This window comes from Monodon monoceros, unplaced genomic scaffold (assembly GCF_005190385.1).
Source record: "Monodon monoceros isolate NGI ecotype Baffin Bay Population unplaced genomic scaffold, NGI_Narwhal_1 Super_Scaffold_14, whole genome shotgun sequence".
NCBI lineage: Eukaryota > Metazoa > Chordata > Mammalia > Artiodactyla > Monodontidae > Monodon > Monodon monoceros.
Genome location: NW_021703770.1, coordinates 20,124,142 through 20,144,327, shown reverse-complemented (window position 1 = coordinate 20,144,327; position 20,186 = coordinate 20,124,142). Strand labels below are relative to the sequence as shown.

General features: G+C 37.4%; 1 protein-coding gene across 3 annotated transcripts in view; it reads right to left on the bottom strand.

Moving 5' to 3' along the window:
- Positions 1–20,186, bottom strand: part of EIF3H (eukaryotic translation initiation factor 3 subunit H) — an 88,745-nt gene that overhangs the window by 7,107 nt on the left and 61,452 nt on the right. For all 3 annotated transcript variants that reach the window (XM_029222999.1, XM_029222997.1, XM_029222996.1), the window contains exons 3-5: positions 9,104–9,271; positions 7,482–7,581; positions 6,106–6,255 (exon numbers count right to left, since the gene is read on the bottom strand). In XM_029222999.1, the coding sequence (XP_029078832.1) occupies positions 6,106–6,255; positions 7,482–7,581; positions 9,104–9,271 (418 nt within the window). The remainder of the gene's footprint in view (positions 1–6,105; positions 6,256–7,481; positions 7,582–9,103; positions 9,272–20,186) is intronic.

Here is a 20,186-nt window from a genome sequence, read left to right as displayed (position 1 = left end):
CTAGGGAGGCCAGACAAGCACACACCAGGAGCCATTAGCTGCCTCGCACAACACCCCAACCACATGGTCACTTAGTGTGAATGAGAACCCGCGACTCTGACATGAATCCCTGGTGACATGTTTTGCCTGAAATTTTAAAATGATTTAGCCTGGCTGCTATGCAGAGAATACACCGGAGGATAGCAAGTAGGAGACGGCTAGGAGTCCACTGTGGAGTGCTGGCAAGAATGTGGAGAAATTAGAATACTCGTACATTGTGGGGAGAATGTAAAATGGTGCGGCCACAGTGGAGAACAGTTTGGTGGTTCCTCAAAAAGTTAAACATAGGGTTACCATATAACCCAGCAATTCTACTCCTAGGTATATACTCAAGAGAACTGAAAACTTACACTTACACAAAAACTTGTACATGTATGTTAATAGCTGCGTTATTCAAAACTGACAGAAATTGGGGAAAAAAACCGAAAAGGATGAATGGATAAACAAACTGTGATTTGTCCATACAATGAAATACTACTGAGTTATAAAAAGAACAAAGTACTGATATATGAATGAAACTTAAAGGCATTATACTAAGTGGAAGAAGCCAGACACCAAAGGCCACTTACAGCATGGTTCCATTTATAGGAAACGTCCAGGGGAGGCAAATCCACAGAGACAGAAAGTAACTACTGGCTGCAAGGGGATGAGGGGAGGCAAAGTGACTATTTAGAAGCATGGGGTTTCTGCTTGGGGTGATGAAAATGTTTCAAAATTAGTGGTAATGATTGCACAATATTGCAAATGTATTAAAAACCACTGAACTGTATTCTTTAAAAATGGTTAAAATGTTAGATTTTATTTTACATGAATTTTATTTTAAAACTGTGCGCGTGCGTGTGTGCGCGCACGCGCGCACGCACGCACGCACACACACACACAGAATCTACTGTGGCATTGCAGAGAGAAGTAGTGGCGGCCTGGAACAGCCCAGTGGCAGTGAACATGGAGAAACGTGGGCAGAACTGAGACAGGAATCAAGGGTGACTCCCAGTTTCCTGGCTTGAGCAGCTAAACGGTTGGTTACAGCACTTACAGAGAAAGAAAAGGCTGAGGAAGAAACAGACTGGGAATATTGGGACTGACTAAAAGTAAATCCAGTTAAAACATGGATTCCATCTGTAACCTGAAGAAAATAATTAGAAAGCTTTGGCTCTTTATCTTAAATAATAGAAAGAGCATAGATCTGGTGTGTGTGTGTGTGTGTAGATAAATTTATCTTTTAATCCCAGGTCTGGCACTATCTACCTTACCTCGATCCAGCAGCTTGGTCTAATGACTTAACTGAAGAATCAAGTGCTTTTTTCAAATTAAATTTTATTTCATATTTATCTTATTCCATTGTAATTTTGTGAATCATTTTTCACTTTTAAATATTTCTTCTTTGGACATCAGATTAAGTATTCACTTTTCTGTTCTTTTCCAATTTCTTAATAGTCTGATTTTAATTCATCCATAATTTGAGCTGATGGTGCAAGATCAGGAATTAAAATGATTTTTTTTTCCCCAATAGCTAATCAAATGTCCAGATCCACTGATTATTTAGTTACAATGCTTTCCAAGTTAACTTCAGGGCTGAAATTTAACTATACTGTACCCTCTCACATGCATTCTTTCAACACACATTACTGAGTACATACTTACTTTTCCAGTCACTCTGTTATAAGATACTATATAAGACATTGTTGCACTCAAAGCATTCTAGTGAGAAGCAAGGAACACAAAAAGAAATGCAACACAGTGGTAGTAGATTCTATAATAGAACAGAAGCATAAAAGATAGTTTGGTGGGATCAGATGAGACTTTCCAGATTATGTGACAACTGAATTTTGAGTTTTTGCAGGAGCTGAAGATGGGAGTTGGAGACAAGGAAGATGCAGAGGGACACTGCAGATACTGTGTGTAGTTAACATGGTCAGAGACACTGGTATGAAAAGCATGATACATCTGAAGAACTGCAAGTAACTCAGTCCATCAGAAGAAGCACGGGAGAAGGGCAAGACTGGGAAAAAAGAGAGCAATGAAACTGAAGAGGCAAACGGTCACGGTGCAAAGACTCTTGGAAGCTGGGCTATAAGCTTGGATGCTACTCCAAGGACAATGGGGACTCAGCCAAATATTTTAAGCAAAGGAGTAATATGATCATACAATTTGCATTTAGCAAGATCACTGCAATGAAAGAGGAAAAGGTTAGAAGCAGGAAGTTAGGAGACTGTGAAAATAATCAGGAAAAGAAATAATGAGGCCCTGACCTAAGGTAGCAAAAGACAAGGAATAAGATGAAATCACCCCAGGAATCACACACAGGAAGACAGACCCCAAGGAACACCGATATTTAGGGATGAGCAGAAGAAGGCTGACTGTGGAGAATGAGAAGTAACCCAGTGGTAGTATCCTAAACTACAAAGAAAGTATTTCAGGAAGAAGGTTTATCAACATATTAAATTTTCAACACTCTATAACATCCAACAATATCGTGATAAAGTCATCTTTTGCAACTTCAGCGAGAACTCTAACAACACAGAATAGATGGAATACCAAGTGTTTAGGATAAGTGGAAAATGAGTAAATACAGACAGCAACATATAGAAAATCCTATTAAGAAGTTTGACTGTAAAAAAAAAGGGGGGGGAGAAAATGAAGTAAAAGGTTAAAGGAGATGGATATTAATGGCACGAGGTCAAAAGGTGTTGTTTTTGTAACTTTGTTGTTTAAGATGATGGTGACTTTAAACAAGTTTAAATGTCCTTACTTACTCTTAGGAGATGCATGTTCAAGTATTTAGGGGTTAAGTGCCACGTCTGCAATTTACTTTCAAATGGTTCAGGAAAGAAAGTACCCATTTATGTCTAGAGAGAGAAAGAGAACAGGTGCAAATGTAGCAACACATACACCTGGTGAATACAGGTCAATGTTTATGGGTGGTCACTGTATTACTTATTATCCTTTCAATTTTTCTCAACTGCCGAGCATTAAAAAAAAAAAAAAAATTAATGGGAAAATCCAGTCAATAAATGTAACAGAAAAGAACCAGTACAGAGAGGAACTGGAGATACCCAAGGAGAGAGGTGCAGAAAAAGACAGACCTGGATGAGGCCTCAGCGGAGACACTGATCCCTCATTTTCACCAGTTAAAGAACTGAGGCCCAAAGAACTATATTAAGTACAAGAAATACTGTAATTAACTACATGATTACTTGTTAAATAAGTCACTTATGTTCTTAAGTGAAAAAGAAATTCACAGAAGGGAAAGATCACCACCAATCCTTGACTGGGTGATCGAGGAGAGAGCAATGACACTGGAGAAAGCCATTAAGAAGAGTTAACTGCCATTGCAGAGAAAGATCTATTATTTTTTCCAGACCTTACATCTTGGAGACTCACTACACTGATTTTAGCAATGAGAAAGGTGCTACTAGAAGAGAACTTCCCTCTCTACTAAAAAGCGTCTTTAATGCGAAGTACTAACATTATGTGTTGTAGGTATATGTAATTATAGTGAAAGAGCACAAGCACAGGTATGTGGACTTTAAACATTTCATAACATTTCTGTTACTATAGTGCTCTTCAGAAACCTAACCAATAAGAAATACGTGAAAATCTGCACGGTACAGGTCCTGAAGGGCAAAAGGAATTAACAATAATACAGAACTATTTCACAGATAACACTCAAAGGAAATCAGGTGCACTACCAAGAGCAATTTTATGGGGATCTTTTCAGTACCAGTTCAACTAGAATAGTGAAACAGAGTTATTGTTGGCAGTTTCAATAATGTAGTCTTTTCTTTTATTTCCAAGGAAAGAAAGAACTGAAAACAGATAACTTAAACAGATGTGAATGGAGAGGTGCAGTGATAAGTCTGCTCTGGCTACATTATCAATTTGTCCTTATTATCCTTCATGTATGATGCCCACCCTTAGTTTACTTTTTTAAAGAGGAAATAAGAACAGAATTGTTTTTTCATGTGTGAAAAGCCAAAGGCTTGGTTTTTAAAAATTAATAAAGGCTGTTATGAAATAACCATTACCAGAACTTCCGTCTAATAATATTAAAATTAAGAATTAGAATTTTTTAAATGAAAGGGAATGCAATATGTTTTATTCATAGCATAAAGCAAAGTTATCAGGTAAATGAAAGAACTGGAACACGCATATGGGTTGTGATAAGCAAGACCAAGTAAAATGTTTAAGGAGCTACTTCAGAATGATTTCTGATGCGGTTTCTTAGAAAAAGTTTTATGGCAAATGATGGTTAGCAATCATCATGCTACTAATGTTAGAAATTAAAATTTGAGAGGTACAAAGGTTACACTTCAGTCTTTTAAATTAGTACTATCAATTTGGGCCAATGTAACAGTCCATTCGTATAAGCACTGCTTCAAGGTTGCTTCTTTTTTTTTTTTTCTTCTCCCAACAGGAACACCAATTTACCCTTTTAAATAACTTCACATGGAAAGCAAACATCTTCTCTTCCTATTTCATATAAAATACAGAAGATTAAAAACTATAATAAAATATTTGTCCAGATCTTAGTTGCTATGGCGAACTGGGAACATTTTCTTGGCTATTCTAAATGCTGCTTTGGACAAACAGACATTACAGACCAGCTCATTGGTAATGGGAAAGCAGAGAAGGGCTGTATTTGTTTTGTATCCTCAATAAAGGAAGCTCGGGGAAAGGTGAAGACGTAAATAATACGTAAGCAAAAGCTTTCACATAGTAAATTTAAAATTATTATATAACTATATACTTAATACATCAAATTGCATGCTGAAAAAGGTTCTTAGCTCAATGCTTTAAATACAGGTGTGCCGAGTGTGTTTGTGAAAGCAATGAAGGAAAATATGACCTTCTAAAAGAGACAAATTAAAGGACTATTGTGAACATACATTTGCAGTCAAACAGTACGCTCTTTAGTGCCAAATGACCCTTGCAACCTGGCTGTATTACTGAGCACTCCGTTTACCATCCAGTTTCCATCTCCTTCCCCTGTTAAGACTTTCTAGTGGCCTCTGCGATGAATTCATGCAATGAAGGTGGCACTTCAACCACAGTGCCGCCCATCCCAGTGCATGGAGAAGAACACTGGGTATACTGGTCCTTCTGGGTTTACCCCTACTTGTCTTATATTGAAGAAGTACAAAGCCTGCATATTCTTTTGTACTAGCTTCTATCTGGGATAACTAGAAACCTGATAAATAACTGAGCTTCTGTTCCAAACTGGTTGCTTTATGAAAACACACCTTGTTTTTCTAAGCCATTCAGCAAATGCATACTGATAGATTACCTACTTGCTATTAGCCTTCTCCTGCCACAAAACAATTACTAACATCAGGCTTAAAGGGAATTTAAGAGGAGCTATATACATGACTCTGTTCATATTTCTGTTAAAAGCAATCAATGAGGGGAAATGAAACATTAGTTTCATAAAGGAAATAATCTGTTTTAGAACACCTCAGTCAGCATTTTATCAATATAATAAATAATATCTTAGCAACTAGATAGCCAAAGCAGTCACGATGAAGCAAATGATGTCACCACTGTCTAAGAAGCAAAAGCCAGTGTGAGGTTCAGAAAATTCTAATTTTGGTTGAAAATTCAAATGGAAAGCTTACTGCTGATAGAGTCTACATCTGAACAAGGGCAAATGCCACAGTAAAACAAAGAAGCATTTTGGTTTTCTCCCAAGCATTATTAAATATCCAGACCTAATACCACAGCCTCTAAGGATACGTACAATAAATAAAGCTGAGCCAAATCACAAAACCCCTCCCCTGTGGGCATGTACCATCTCAAAGCAAAAATGACACAGAGAAGGCAGCAGAGCGCTCCTATAATAACAGGAGCTATTAGTATTCAAACACCATCTCACTTTATCAATAACCATGGTGTTTTTCCTTGGATTTTAGTAGAGCTGGACAAGTACTACATGTTGCTACTATGTCTTAAGAACCTCAAAATGTGCTTAAGTAATTTTCTTCTTGTTTCACAGGTTAAAGTCTAAGTAAAAGACTCTTTTGCAGAAAGTGATAAAAAAGGGACTTTTCATTAGACAGGGCCGCTTACCTGCTAGCAAGACTGAGCAATTCATGTTTATCTGCTACAGCTGACTTCTTCTCAAGCTCCCACATTAGGACGTTGATCAGATGTGAATTTTTAATTACAATCGGCACTTCTTCAAACATGTGCTCAAAGGTGATATTTCCCTTTTTCAATCTGTGAAGCATGTTAAAAATACATTAGTCTGGTGGTCAGAAGTAAGTGTTAAAGTGATTATTTCATACATTTTCCCGAATTACAGGCCCTCTTCAGGATTTTTGTTTGTCTCATTAGCACTTTTAAAAAGGGAGAGAAACTAGAGTTTTACAGAGTCAAGCCTAAGTCGAGTGATTTGAACAACTCTGAAAATGATCTGAGTTGGAGCTATAAGACTAGAAAATAAGACTCTTAGCAAAAGAAACTATTGTTTCTTCACAATCAGGTTATCTTCAAAATTTCAGATGCTAAAATGTAAATGCCATAGGAAATCATGCTATATAATCTATATCTAAAATATTTAAAATAGCTAGAAAAGAGAAATACTCTAGTTTTTGGAAAGTTCACTTTAAAAGCCAACTGAACTCAAGAGATTAACAAGTAGCAGGACACTCACACGTTACTCCACACGCGGTGGCTGAGAACACGGCGAGAACGCAACTCCTCAGAGTTTAGTTATAACTACCATGCCCAGGAACTGTTCAAGAGTTAGCTTTTCTTTTTAAATGCTTCGCATCTTAATTTCTTTAGGAGCCAAATGGTAAACTAGTAATGAATTGTCTGTCCTACATGAAGTCAAAAGCACTAACTTTAATAAGAAATAAAAATTCCTATAATTAACAGAAAATGAAAGAATTCTGAATTTTTAAAATTTTAATGTAAATATTCCAATGCCATTATGTAGGATCACAAAACAGCTTTTTCAATTAATTCTTTGCATACCTGTCACCCATAAAATATCCAAAAAATCCACATTCCTTACTGAACCCCCCAAAATATTTATATCTTTCCACACCACACACCCCCAATGAAACAGGTCAGAAAATAAGACAAACAGCTCTCGACTGTTCTGATACAGAACTTACAATCTGACAGCCACTGAACACTCACTCATCCCATCTCCCTTTATTTAATCATGTATTTCTTCAAATCCAGTAGCTAATTAATCCCCACTCTAACTGAATTCACTCATGCTGAGAACAACAGATGAGACATTCCATAAAGAACAGTTTAAACATGGAAAGGGAGAAATCAAGTGGCACTCAGCCATGCAGAAACTTCTACCGTCCACATGGCAAAAGCATTACCACACCACCACCGAGGATTCAATACATGTGGCAAACTAATATCTTAAAAGAAAAACACCCGATCCTTAACATATGCCTTATAGGCCCCCAAACACTTACGCTTCGGGAGAAAAATCCTTCTCTTTACAAACTTCCATCAGTTTAGGAGTCAGTCTGTATGCCTTTAGTGAGAGAGACCCTTGGGCAGTTTTTATGGGATCTCAAATAAGGAAAAGAAAAAGAAATTACTAAGAATTCTGTCACTACCAGTGCCCAAATGACACTGGTTCTGGGCACATTCTGTTAATTATCATAGTCTTTGCAAAATGAAGATCAAAATAAATAATCAGAACACAATTTGAAGCAGATTCAAACCAGCATAGCAAACAGTAAGTGAAAATGCAGGAACCTATCACCCTACTTATAATAGGCAGAATAACTTCCTCCCGAAAGTATAAACAGAAGATACAAAATACAGTTATTTTCAAATCTATTCCTCAGCTAGAACCAGCAATCTTGACAAAAACTAAATATAGCATATGTTCTATACATCTTACATACATCTTGTATAATTAGAAGGAAAATACTAATGAATATTAAACATGAATATTCACTGGACACATTGTGTAGTTCTTAGTCCACTAATTTAAATAAACAGCCCTTCCAAAATTTATCCATCCTAACAATCACTGTTCAAAGTTTTTAGTTAAAGCAGATTCTAAAAACAAAACCACTGAAGTCAAAGTGCAATCACAAGTGTCTCTTTAGTTTTAGAGAAACTAATTTTATCAAAGCTAACGCTTAAACACTCCGTGAGTAAGGGAGCTTAGCACTTGCTGCATAACGGCTCCGGCATGCCAATATTCGCCTAAAACCTGTGTTAACATTCATGTTGCCTGAAACTTAACACAGTGAAACTTTTAGCAATAGGTGATAAAATGAAAACCAAAATAGATTGAAACAAGTGGAAAATTCATCAAGGTCTGATGATGCAATGTTTCCAGCCAGTATAAGTACACTTTAACAACTTGTTCTTTACTGTAATCCAATTGTTAACATACTGAAACAATTTGGGGGCAGCTCATAAGATTGATCGTATTCATTAGTATTTTTTCTGACAGATACTCAGGACGTTACATTTACTTCTCAGCTGGAAACTATATGCAAGTCTGCCAGATATGGCAAACTGTGAGTGTTTGGGGAGGGGGAAGGCTATAAAGCTGTTAAATTGCCTACAGTTCTGATACAGCACAGAACATCTGGTCTGGAGAGCTTGAGGAAACACCATTAAATAGGCCGAAAAGAAAAAAATCTTTGTGCTAAGAAACAGTCCAGGTTTTGTACGCTGCTGTCAGAGGTATAAAAAAAAACTTGGCACACTGTGTTATGATTGGTCAGTCACGTACAGAGCCAGACACTCTAGCAATCGGGGTTTGTTAGACATCTGGTCTAGTTCCACCAGCCCCTTCAAATGAGGGAGGGGAGATGGAGGAATAAAAATGAAGCAGCTACTCCAGCATTCCAAAATGTACACATCAGGGCTCTGATAGCAAGAAAAATAAACAGAAAGAAGGAAACCCTGTCTAGACTTAGCTGCTGCTGAGGCTGCTGCAGAAACAGGGTTGGTATTTACTTGAGAAGGCCTGCCAGGCTGCTCTTAGAGGCGAAAAGACAGAAAGCAAAAATAGTAGTAGTAATAATATTAAGGGAAGAAAAGAATAATAAAGGAAACTCCTACTAACCGTAAATGAGAACGACAGATTCTTCAATGGCATGCTGGTAACTGAACTGAGAATCCAGAAGCGCCCGGGTGACGAACGAGCCGTAGTATGTGGACTGGTACCAGCCCACGTGAAGATGGTCGATGTTTACATGGCGAAGGCTCCGCATCATTTCCATCTGATATTGGACTAGATGATGGGGACGAGAGGGACAAAAGAAAAGCTATTTAATGATATTACCCATATTAAAAACAAGCCTTTTTGGAAACAAATTTCTACACAACTGTTTAGTAGCTAAAGGGAACAGGTTTCCAGATTTTAAATTCATTCGCTTCACATATAAAGAAAACAAATTAAGCTTTCAAATCATCAGGGCATTCCTTTTCTCATTAACAAAAACACATTTTGTAGAAACAGCATTAAAAATCGAATAATAATGCCTTATTCCAAACAAGTAATTATTTATTAAATGTGTCTCCACTTTTAAGGAAAAAATTTGTGTAATTACTAAATTGGATGGTTGTAAGAAGTTATGTTTGAATTAATAAGTTGAGAGTAGTTATCAACGTCTTCAACACAGCTTTTAGAACTGAGAAGTTAAAACCATCAAGAAAACCAACAGGAAAACAATTAACTACCACATTATTTAAGTATGAACAGGACACAAGCTGTAGCTGATTAAAAATAGAAGAATTCATTTTTGCCTTCAACTGGTGCCCCCTGCTGCATGTGCTAAATTTAGAAAAGAATTCTTTTTTCTTGTCTGTGTGTTCCTTTGTGTTAAGTAATCAACAGTATTTTTTTTCATTAGAATAGTTATATTTTAATCACCATGTATAGAATGAAACAGTTGGATGACTTTTACATGTCAAATTAATGACTATAACGTATATTATTAACTCAAAGCTGTATTACTAGAAAAATGGGTGCAGACACTATAATAATGTATTCTGAAAAGCAATATAGCCCAATAATGAGTAGCAAATATGTAAAACAGGAGAAAATTTTATAGTTAACATAATATTCAAGCTATTTCTATTACAATAAAAATGCATGACTGTGTTGAGTAAACATATTTGCTTAACTCAAAATCTAACCATTTCATTTCCAAAACTCTTAATCAGGTTTTAGCAAAAGTAAAGTTAAATGTCTGTCATTTCGTTGGTTATAGCACTACGGTTTTACAAAGCAAACAAAATTCCGGATCATAAAGTATAGAAGAACCTTCCCCAGATGGACACGGTCTTTTCAACACTTGTTACTAGGTAAAGAAAGTATAAATCTGCTTATTCCAAGGAAGGTTATATTTCTTATGATAAAAGATGGCAGCCAACTCATCAACTACTCAAGAATTATGTTTTTTTGAAGTTTTCTTTTCATATACAATATGAAGGCTTCAAGAAGAAGCAGTATAAAATTAACATGGTAATCTTGAATCAATTACCTTTTATCTTAATTTTTTCACTTCTAGCATATAAGATATCCCCCTTCCTAGCCAGTTTAACAGATTCCTATGAACCACATAAAACTGGGATAGAACCATTGCTATTGTTTCTTTCTGCTTTAAAATTTCGTAACTCTTTTAAAGTAAAATCACTGATTTGGCTAGTAAAATTTAATCAAATGTAACTTATGAGTGAAAAATTCTAGTATCACCAGTAAAACAGGAGCCAGAACTAAATTTAATTATTTATTTTAAAGGGATAGGAAAGAGGAGATGGGGAGCAATTACCAAGCAACTGACAGTACAAACACGATTTTATAGGATGAGTTTTTTAAAACTGATACTTATAAAACATCTGTCAATGTACAATTTAGCTATAATATAAGCAGAAGACAGATTCTACCAACTGGCAATAGTAGAAAAGAAGAAAAGACCCGGAGTCCAGTGATCTAGGTTCTCATGTCGGCTCTGAGATTTCTGCCGTGGGGCATCTCGCTGTCCTTCTCTGATGCTCAGTTTTCCCATCTCCAAAAGGATCTGAGAGCTCATCCCAGTCAAAATGCTAAGATTCCACACTGTTCACTGGATATGCTAATTACAAGTAATGATTCTTCTATAAACTAAAGCAGGTAGCATGCATTAATAATTAAAATAAAAGCGCTTTCCTATGAAAAATATTCTGTAATCTTACTAAGTCAAACAGCCTGAATACAACAGATTTTATAATAGCATTTTCAGGATGCATGAAGTAGAAAACTTTACAATCAGTAGCAAACCTCCAGATTCCTTCTTCATCCAGAGTCTTACCTATCTTACAGCCCCTTGGTAACGATAAGGAGGAAAATGAAGTGTTTCTCTCAGCTAGAGAAGAGACTAAAGACTATAAGCCTATGAATGAAGCCTGTCGCCCTCGGAGTTACCATTGTAATAAATGCCAATGTATTTATTTCTGGGGATTGAGGGATGAATAAATAAACCTCTATATTACGGGTGAGGCTGGAGGTGGGGGGAGCACTTCTATTTTCCTCTTCTACAGCTTAGAAAATCATGACATACAAGATTTTACGAGGCTTTAATAAAAATTTATTTTTAAGGTCATAAGAGTTTTCATAGGATGAAAATACAAATCTAAGGGTTAAGACCAATGACAGGTGAGTTAAAAATTGCTTTTGAAAATCTACAATGAACTGGAATTACACACACAAAAAAATATGTGAAATTTCAGGTCATTCTTCATCTACGTTTAGACCTACCACCCCAATTTTTTAAATTAAAAAACACAACTTTTTTTTTTTAAATGCATGTCCTCTTGGAGGTATCAGAGAAAGAAAGGATCTAACTAAAAAGACTACAAGTGATCCTTGAAAAGGTGAGGGTAAGGGTGCTAGAGCTCCAAAGTGAAGTTGGGGTGCACTGAGGCCCAGTCCTCGCTGGAACTATACATATGAGGCTCCAATAAATGCACAGTTTAAAGAGGTTACTTCGATTTAATTAAAAAAAAATTTTTTAAGGAAGTCATATTTGTTCTATTATATGCAATCAAGAGACAACTCAGAAACAGCCATGTGAATTTTTATCTCTGCAGTGTTTTAGGTCTATGTCCTTGTTCTAATGTTAACACAGACATGTGACCCTTGTCTCCTTTCACAGTTTTTCCTCCTCCTCCAACCCAAGTTCTCAAAAAGTACAAAATAAAACCCTACAAAAGCTTCCCGGTAAACCTACGTGGGGATACGAAATGCACAGCAGACTGTCCCACTAAACTGTCTCAAAACTGTGCTCCCAACACGCCCATCAATCAACTGAACTGAGCTGCCACACCAGCTGACACCCATTTACCCTCTGACACGGAAAAAAAAGTCGTGATACAGTGACATGCCAGTAAACTTTACACAGGAAATAAGGAACGATCATTCCAGATTCTAATCTCCCAGGCAAATGCCACTGCTTTAGTGGCTCTGCTAGTCCAGTCCCTCTCAGGAGTTATGCTCGAGGTGGAGGGGAGGGATACTGGGGGTGGGCAGGTGAGACACAAACAAGAGACCCAGTTTAGCTAGGACACCGGGTAAACAGAAAGGGGAAGGGCTCATGCTATCTGGAAAGGACTGTGAGGACGGACGTGTGTCCCAGCCCGCAGGCTCTGGGGAGTAGGGGCTGGTGCTATTTCCTTCTCATTCCCAGCCATCCTCACTTACCCTCTCCCTGCCACCACCCGCCGCTGGAGTTTTAAAAGAAGGGTAGAAAAGATGTGGCTAGACAGATAAGGTTCACTCCTATCTCTCAGAAGGAAGAGAATTACAGCAAAAGAAACAAAAGAGAAAGGAGAAGGAAAAGAAAACCAAAGTTCCTTGATATTAAAGTGCCACACCTCCCTATAGTTGAGTTAATGCAGATCAATGAAATAAGAGACAAGCATTTACTGGCAACTCTGACGAGTTGGCTCAGGGTTAGAGACACTTTCATTTTTGTTCTAAAGTTCTCGTATTTAACAGAAGCCCAAGTGGCAATTTCAACCAACGATATTAACTTCTGAGTTAATGGCTAAATATTTCTGGAGAACTTTCCAAAGATGAATAGCAAGGGAAAACTTTTGGGGAGAGGGGGATTACTTTAAACTATGATAATATTCAATAGAAAGGCTCAGAATTGTGTAGTGAGAAGTTTAGGAAAGAACATTTTAAATGTTGTTAGTTTAAAAAGCAAACCCCCTGCCGACTGACTGAGGAGAAACAGTGCACAGCAAATGAATTTCAAAGACAAATTGGTAGTTACTACCAAGCCAACTCAAATTACTAATACAAAAGCTACACTTAGATGCAGTTGAGGTGGTGCTACAAAATTTGGAAGGATTATAAAAATGAGGTGAAGTTTTATAAATCTCTTCAACCTCTACAATTGCCTTCACTGCTTAAGCCGTTCCCAAGCAAAGGAGAGCCTGGTTTACAACACTGAGGAACTGCCCGCAATCTGGCACCAGTGCATTCACATTCACTTTTTCCAGATACCCTCTTTGCAAAACAGTCAATTTTAAACTGCCTAGAGCTAAACAGTCTTAACTGAGGCAGGCTGCCCAATAACTATTGCTTTCAAAAATCCACCACATTTGTTGGGCTTTCTCCCGTTTTATCTCCAAATATGAAAACACTGAATATACTATGCTGTCTTATATTTAAATGCTGTATCTGGACTCATACACTGGCAAACAATCGAACAAGAGTTTGAGATATGAGTTCTCCTTAAGATCACCGGGAAGGACACTGAATTCGAAGCTTTTCAGTTCAGCACAATAATTAATCAGCACTCTTTTCACCTCCAATTCCTCACCTTCATTTTAAAAACCATCTTTATTTTATTATTTTAAGTGAGTCCTCATGAAATGCAATTTATTGCCAAAAAACAGGAACAAAGAATTACCACAGTTGGCCAGGCTGGGATGAGCTGGAAGTAGAAAACTGAAGCTGAAGCATACTTTAAAACTATCTGTCTGGCAGATTGCACGCGCACGCGGCGGGGCGGGGGGGGGGGGGGGGGGGGGGGTGTTGTTAGAGATGTCTTATTGGGGAACAATTAAAGGACCAAGTAATAAACTAATTTAAATTTTAAAAATTAAAAACAATTCAATGGATCTATTGTCTTATTTGACTACTTTGATATTGTATCAAACAAATCCAAATCATTTAAAAATATATTATAATAAAATCTTATTAAAAATATACATAGATATAGTCTGGAGGAAAAGGACAAGACTAAGCACCAGGAAAGAAACTAGCACTTAGTGAGCACTTATATGTCACACTTCCTGCTAAGTGGTCTACATATGTTATCTGACTTTATTCCTCACAATAACTCTAATGAGCTAATCACCGAAATCCTTTTAGAAAAGCTGTTTACCACAGCTTGTAAAGTGGCAGGACTCAACTGGACTTTAGACTTTCTGACTCCGAAGCCCAGGCAGCCATCCATTTACAGAATCTCATCTCTTCTTTATTAGTAAAGTGTAGAGTGAATTATTTCTGAATCAATAAAGCATAACAGAGATAGAGCAGAAATACACAATTTCTAGGTTTTCAGAAACCACAGCTTGTGCATGTTTGATCACTAAATTAACTAGTAATTTAGCACTACCAGTAAGATTTTAAGTGATAAAACCACCTTCAAAGATTTTTAAATGTCAAAGTTGAAATTATCACAAACATGTAATCAAACTCCTAAAACACTGCATTCTATGTTACTATTTGAAACTAAGCACTGGACCAGATCAAAGATGACCTGCACAAACAGACCAAGAAAAGGAACAAAGACCAGATGTAGTTGTACACGCTCTTTGAAACAAAGAAACAAACTAAGCTCAACCAAGAGATGCAAAGGGCTTTAAAAGCAAACAAACAAACAAAACCCCACAACTCTGAAACAAATCAACGATAACAACAAACATGACAGGAAAGTAGAATACATCAAAATATATCTGTTCTAGCATTAGGGCTAACCTAAGGAGGGCTTTTAAGAAACTTATCACAACCCTCCTTCCCAGCAGCACCATGAGACACGGTGAGCGCGGACAGGCTATGAACTGTGAAGGCTCTGCCACATTATTTAATAAGACAAACTATTCTGTGCTTTCCTCTTCATATCATATTTTCTGCCAAGCCACACATACGTTTCAGGCAATGCTCAAAGCCAGGAGCAGATGTAGATTTAAGCAAACAGAATGTGCATTTGAAAAAAGAATTAAATAAGAGTCTACTTCGGGTAGAGAGAACTATAGAGTACATATTTCTTAAAACTTCCATATTCTCTTCACCCACTCTGCATTACATATTCATCCTTTTTTTGATCCCCCAATTAATACACCTGTTATTAAGGCCACGCTGGGACTGTTTAAGAACTATGGTAAGAGTTCAATTTCTCACAATATAGAGAAATATACAGTCCAATATAAATTCTACTCTACCTAGATATTAACCTGTTCTATTTAAAAAGAAATAACAAAAATACTGCCTTTCTTAATCTTACCGGAAATATTTTTTAAAGTGTTCATTTGTCCTGGGTGGTTTAATTTCTTCTTTAAAGTCTTTATGAATTCTGACAAGTAATTTCTTCTGTATGCCAAGCTGGGAATAAGGGAAGAGGATGTGTGTGCTACTCTATCTTTTAAAACTAGTAAGAGCTTTGAAAATTATTGGAAATCAGGGTTTTTTAGAGGTTTTAATGTATCCCAAGAAGTCTCCTATGAAATAAACTGGATTCTTCACAGAAAATACTATGTATATCCTGCAACAAATTCATATTGTATCTTCTTAACCAAATCATGAAACACAGCCAAGAAATCCTATTTCTTTGAGGTTACGAGAATTTTTTAAATATATATATACATTTATGTCCTTGGTCATGAAAACAGATGCGCGTAAGTGAATGACAGAGAACAGCAACTAAGTTAATTGTATGTCATTTGAGATCCATTTACACAAAGTAAATTCACTTTGATGGGAGCAAGGGGATATAGACCCCCTTTCCTTACCTATCACCATGAAGAATTCTCACTTAAAGAATAACCTACTGACCACTGCTACCACTTGCTACAATTAGGAGCACAGTATGTTAGAAGACCAAATGAGAATCTTTGGGTTTAGAAAAATATATATTTCATGCTCTTTCATGAGGACAGGTAACGCCCCTGTCATATTTACAGCTATATATCAAGTACTTGTTTAATGCTGGCACAAAGTTAGGTACTATAAGAAATATTTCAGAAACCTAATTGTTGTTAATGTACTAGAGGATGGTCACAATTATTAGGAAATTATAGATCGATAAATCAATCCATCTCCATCTTACCATGTTCACAAAGGACATAAAGTAGCTTGCATTAAAAAGCATAACCAGTAAAATCACATCTAGGGAAAGTATAAATTAGATTAAAGAAGGTGGAAACTGAAGGTGAGGCAGAGACCTGAACAAAGTGAAGCAAGCCATAGATATTTTGGTTAAAACACACAAATTTAGTTCTGGGCTCTGGCAATCAAATCAAAAAGGGAAACATGGTAATCTATATTATCCAAAGGGAGAAAAACATAAGATCCCAAAGTAGTTTTTATCTAGTTCTTAAGCCTAAAATGAAATTTTCATGTGGAGTCTCAAAGGAAAACTATTGTACAGTTTTTTGAGAAGCAAAAGCATTCTCTAATAGAACAATCACAACTGATTTACCTTTTTTATAAATCTAGGTTTTTAAAGGAAAACAAGGAGAGAATGGCTCATGAGTCTTAAAACAGAAAACAGTTTGTACAAGTTACAAGCAGCAGCAGCAGAAGCAGCAGCAGGGGAATAAAAGAAGAAAGGGCTACCAAAATGAATTAATAGTTTCATCCTGTAAGAAACTACCTATCAGACTCAGGCTGTTCAAAACATAGAATGGGATGCATCAGCAGTGAGCACTAAATACTCAAAATAGAGAACAAATGATCAGTTTTTGGAAGAACTGTTTGCAGCATACAAGCAATACTGTTCATTCTGAAACCGTTTACTGAGTATCACCTGTGCTGGGAGCCTGATAAAAGTTATAGTGACATGAGCTTTAAAGGTACCCCCTCTTCAATAGGAGCTGGTGGTCAATTAACACATTTATCTCTCTGAACCTTAACTTCCCCACCTAAAAAATGGTGGTTTCAACTTCCAACCATATGATGATGGCAATTTTAAAAACTTACCTCCAGCCCAGATGGCTGTTTGCTTAACGAGCATTTTTCGGTGGGAGTTCCATAGGTAATGCACTCGGTAAAAGTATACACTGACTTTATCAATCCCACCCTCCATGCCTACTGTTTTCTCCCTCAGTGAGAGGCCCTGAGTCATCAATCTTGTCCACCTTCTCCCACACTCAGCTCATATAGTCCTCTACTTTCTTAGTAGCTCTCAAATCTGTTTTCTCCAAGGCAAAAATCATTTAGACTGCTTCTAAAAATTTTAACTGGGAAAATGCTCGTGAGATGCCAAGATGAGGAAAAAAAGCAGAATATGTGAGTAACCTAGGTTGCTCCCTCCTCCGAAAGAGAAAAACTAGAAAGAAATATGCTAAAATGGTAATGGCAACAGCTCTCCGGGGAGTGGGATCATAGATGATTTTTGTTTTCTTACTTATTCTTACCCTTATTTTCCATGGTTTTCGGCAACAGAAGTGTGCAATACATACAATATTATAGGAGTACGTACACAAGTATCAACAGCATTTTCTTTTGCTGGCCAACTTATTACATTTAACATGGTCACCAAATAATCTGGATACCAGAGCTCCTAAACTGTGGGAGCAGAGAACAGAATATGGTACCAGACTATTCAGAAGAATCTGAAGTAGCCAACCTGGTCTGGATACCATCTGCTATGGACTGAACTGTGACCCACCCCAAATTCTTAGGTTAAAAGCTTGACCCCCAATGTGATGATATCTGGGGATAGGGTCTTTGGGAAGTAATTAGTTTTAGTTGAGGTCATGAGAGTAGGGCCCTCACAATGGAGTATGTGCCTTTATAAGTAGAGACACCTCAGAGCTTGCTTCCTCTCTCCATCCATAGGCAGTACTGAGTAATCAGGCTGTGTGAAGACACAGTGAGAAGGTAGCCACAACCCAAGGAGGCAGCCTTCACTAGACATCAACCCTGCTGGCACCTTGATGTTGAACTTCCAGTCTCCAAAACTGAAAAATAAATTCCTGTTGTTTAAACCATCCAGTCTATGGTATTTTGTTACAGCAGCCCAAGCTAAGATACCATCTTTAACACATATTAGTTGTGTGACCTATGACAAACTGTCTCAGCCAAGGTGTCTGCCATTGTAAGATGGGAATAAAAACAGTATCGACTTCATGAAGTAGTAAAGAGGATAAATGAAAGCCTTAGCAACAAGAGCTTGGTGCACTGAATAACCTCAAGAAGAGCTCAGTGGGCTTTCACCATCACCTATCATTCAGAAATGCTATTTATAATCTAGAGGTTATGGTGTTTATCTGAGTCAAAGGAAAGTTTATGTACAAATATGAATATGATCAAAAAACAGTCTACCGTGAAAAAGGATTACAAAAGGAAAAAATACTTCTTAGACACTAAAACTATAAGCTAATTATTTTCAGTACAATAAAGAACAGAGTCAATAAAGAAAGAGACAAGCTACAGAAATTAGATTTCGAGAAAAGGTAATCTTGGGTGTTCTATTATTACTGGGTATATAACAATATACTTGAATTGTGCTATATAGGTTTCTATCTCCTGATTGCATTTGTAAGTCTTCCAAACAAAGGAAATAAGCTCCCTGCCCCCTCCCCAACAGGTCACTTTAGAAACCGTACTGAGAATACGGGTGGAAATGGGAAGGAAGAGTGAGCAGCAGTGCCACCTTACACAAGGCACTGACTGAGTAAAGCTTACTGGAAATACTGCCCACCCAAGTGACGGAGCTAAACTCAGTTCAATATAGCAAACAGCTTTCTAATGTGCCACCTATCACTTAGTAGGGTGATCCACTCCTGCAGCCTCAACTGTCCAAAGATAGTGCCCTTTACCTTCAAACATCAGGACAATTTGGATTAGCAAATCAGTATTAAAGATGCTATAAGAAGAAAGCTTGAAGGACACGAGTCTTTTAAGAGTATCCTTAACTGCAACGCAAAGGGAAAGCTGGCAAGAATGGAAAATGACAGGAGTTAAAGAAAAGAAAAGGCTAGGAAGAGCAAATAATTTCCTATGGATTATTTATATCATAGAAACAGAAGGACTTGTAACCACTCTCTCCATCCAACCCTTTCTTACCCCCATCTCTTCCCCTACACACTCAGCTTCATGCAAACTTATTTTTATGGGGTAAGGAATAAAGAGGTCTATGCTGAGAAAAAGAACAAGCAGAAACCCACACAGCCACCACAATAAATCTGAGGCTTGATCCTTGTGGCTTGTTTTTAATGAGGCCATGTTACTTTTCCTGTTACAATCTCCTTTTCCCAAAACCATACAAATATGCACTTTTGTGGAGAGAGGGTGTAAAGCTTTCACTCAATTCTCAAAGGGGCTAAGATCCAAAAAAGAGTAACAAGCACTGAGATGCAATAGAGAACAAGCCAAATGTGGTCTTGGCTCTCAGGGAACTTCCACTCCTTTGTGCACATGTAGGGGGAAGGTGGGAAGGAGGCAAGATGTGAAGCAGTAATCAATTCAGTTCAGGGGCAGCCAAACAGTAGCACAGACAGCACTGAGATCACCAAAGACACACCATTCAGGGAGAGTAAAAATGACAGGCCAAAGGTCCCAAGGAAACCCCAGCAGGACACCCAACAGATTGTCACTTTTACCCTTGTCCTACCAAAACCAGGAAGTCCATCATGTGGGAAGCTGGATGGAGGCTTCATCTAAACAACTCTGTGATTTAGATTAGTAATTCCCAAGAGAAAATACACTCCTTGACTGACCGGTGATATGACCGGAGCTAGTAAGCTAAGACTGTTCTAAAGGCAAGGAGTGGTGATCCCAACAGAGAGGTAACCTTTCTCCATTTGAGAAGAATACACATTTTGGGGGAAAGCTGGTCTCTAGCAAAAATGTTATGTTATAAAAATATACTTAGCACAAACTGTATCCTGCTATGTTACAAACGTACCTTGAAATACAGTTCTACAGT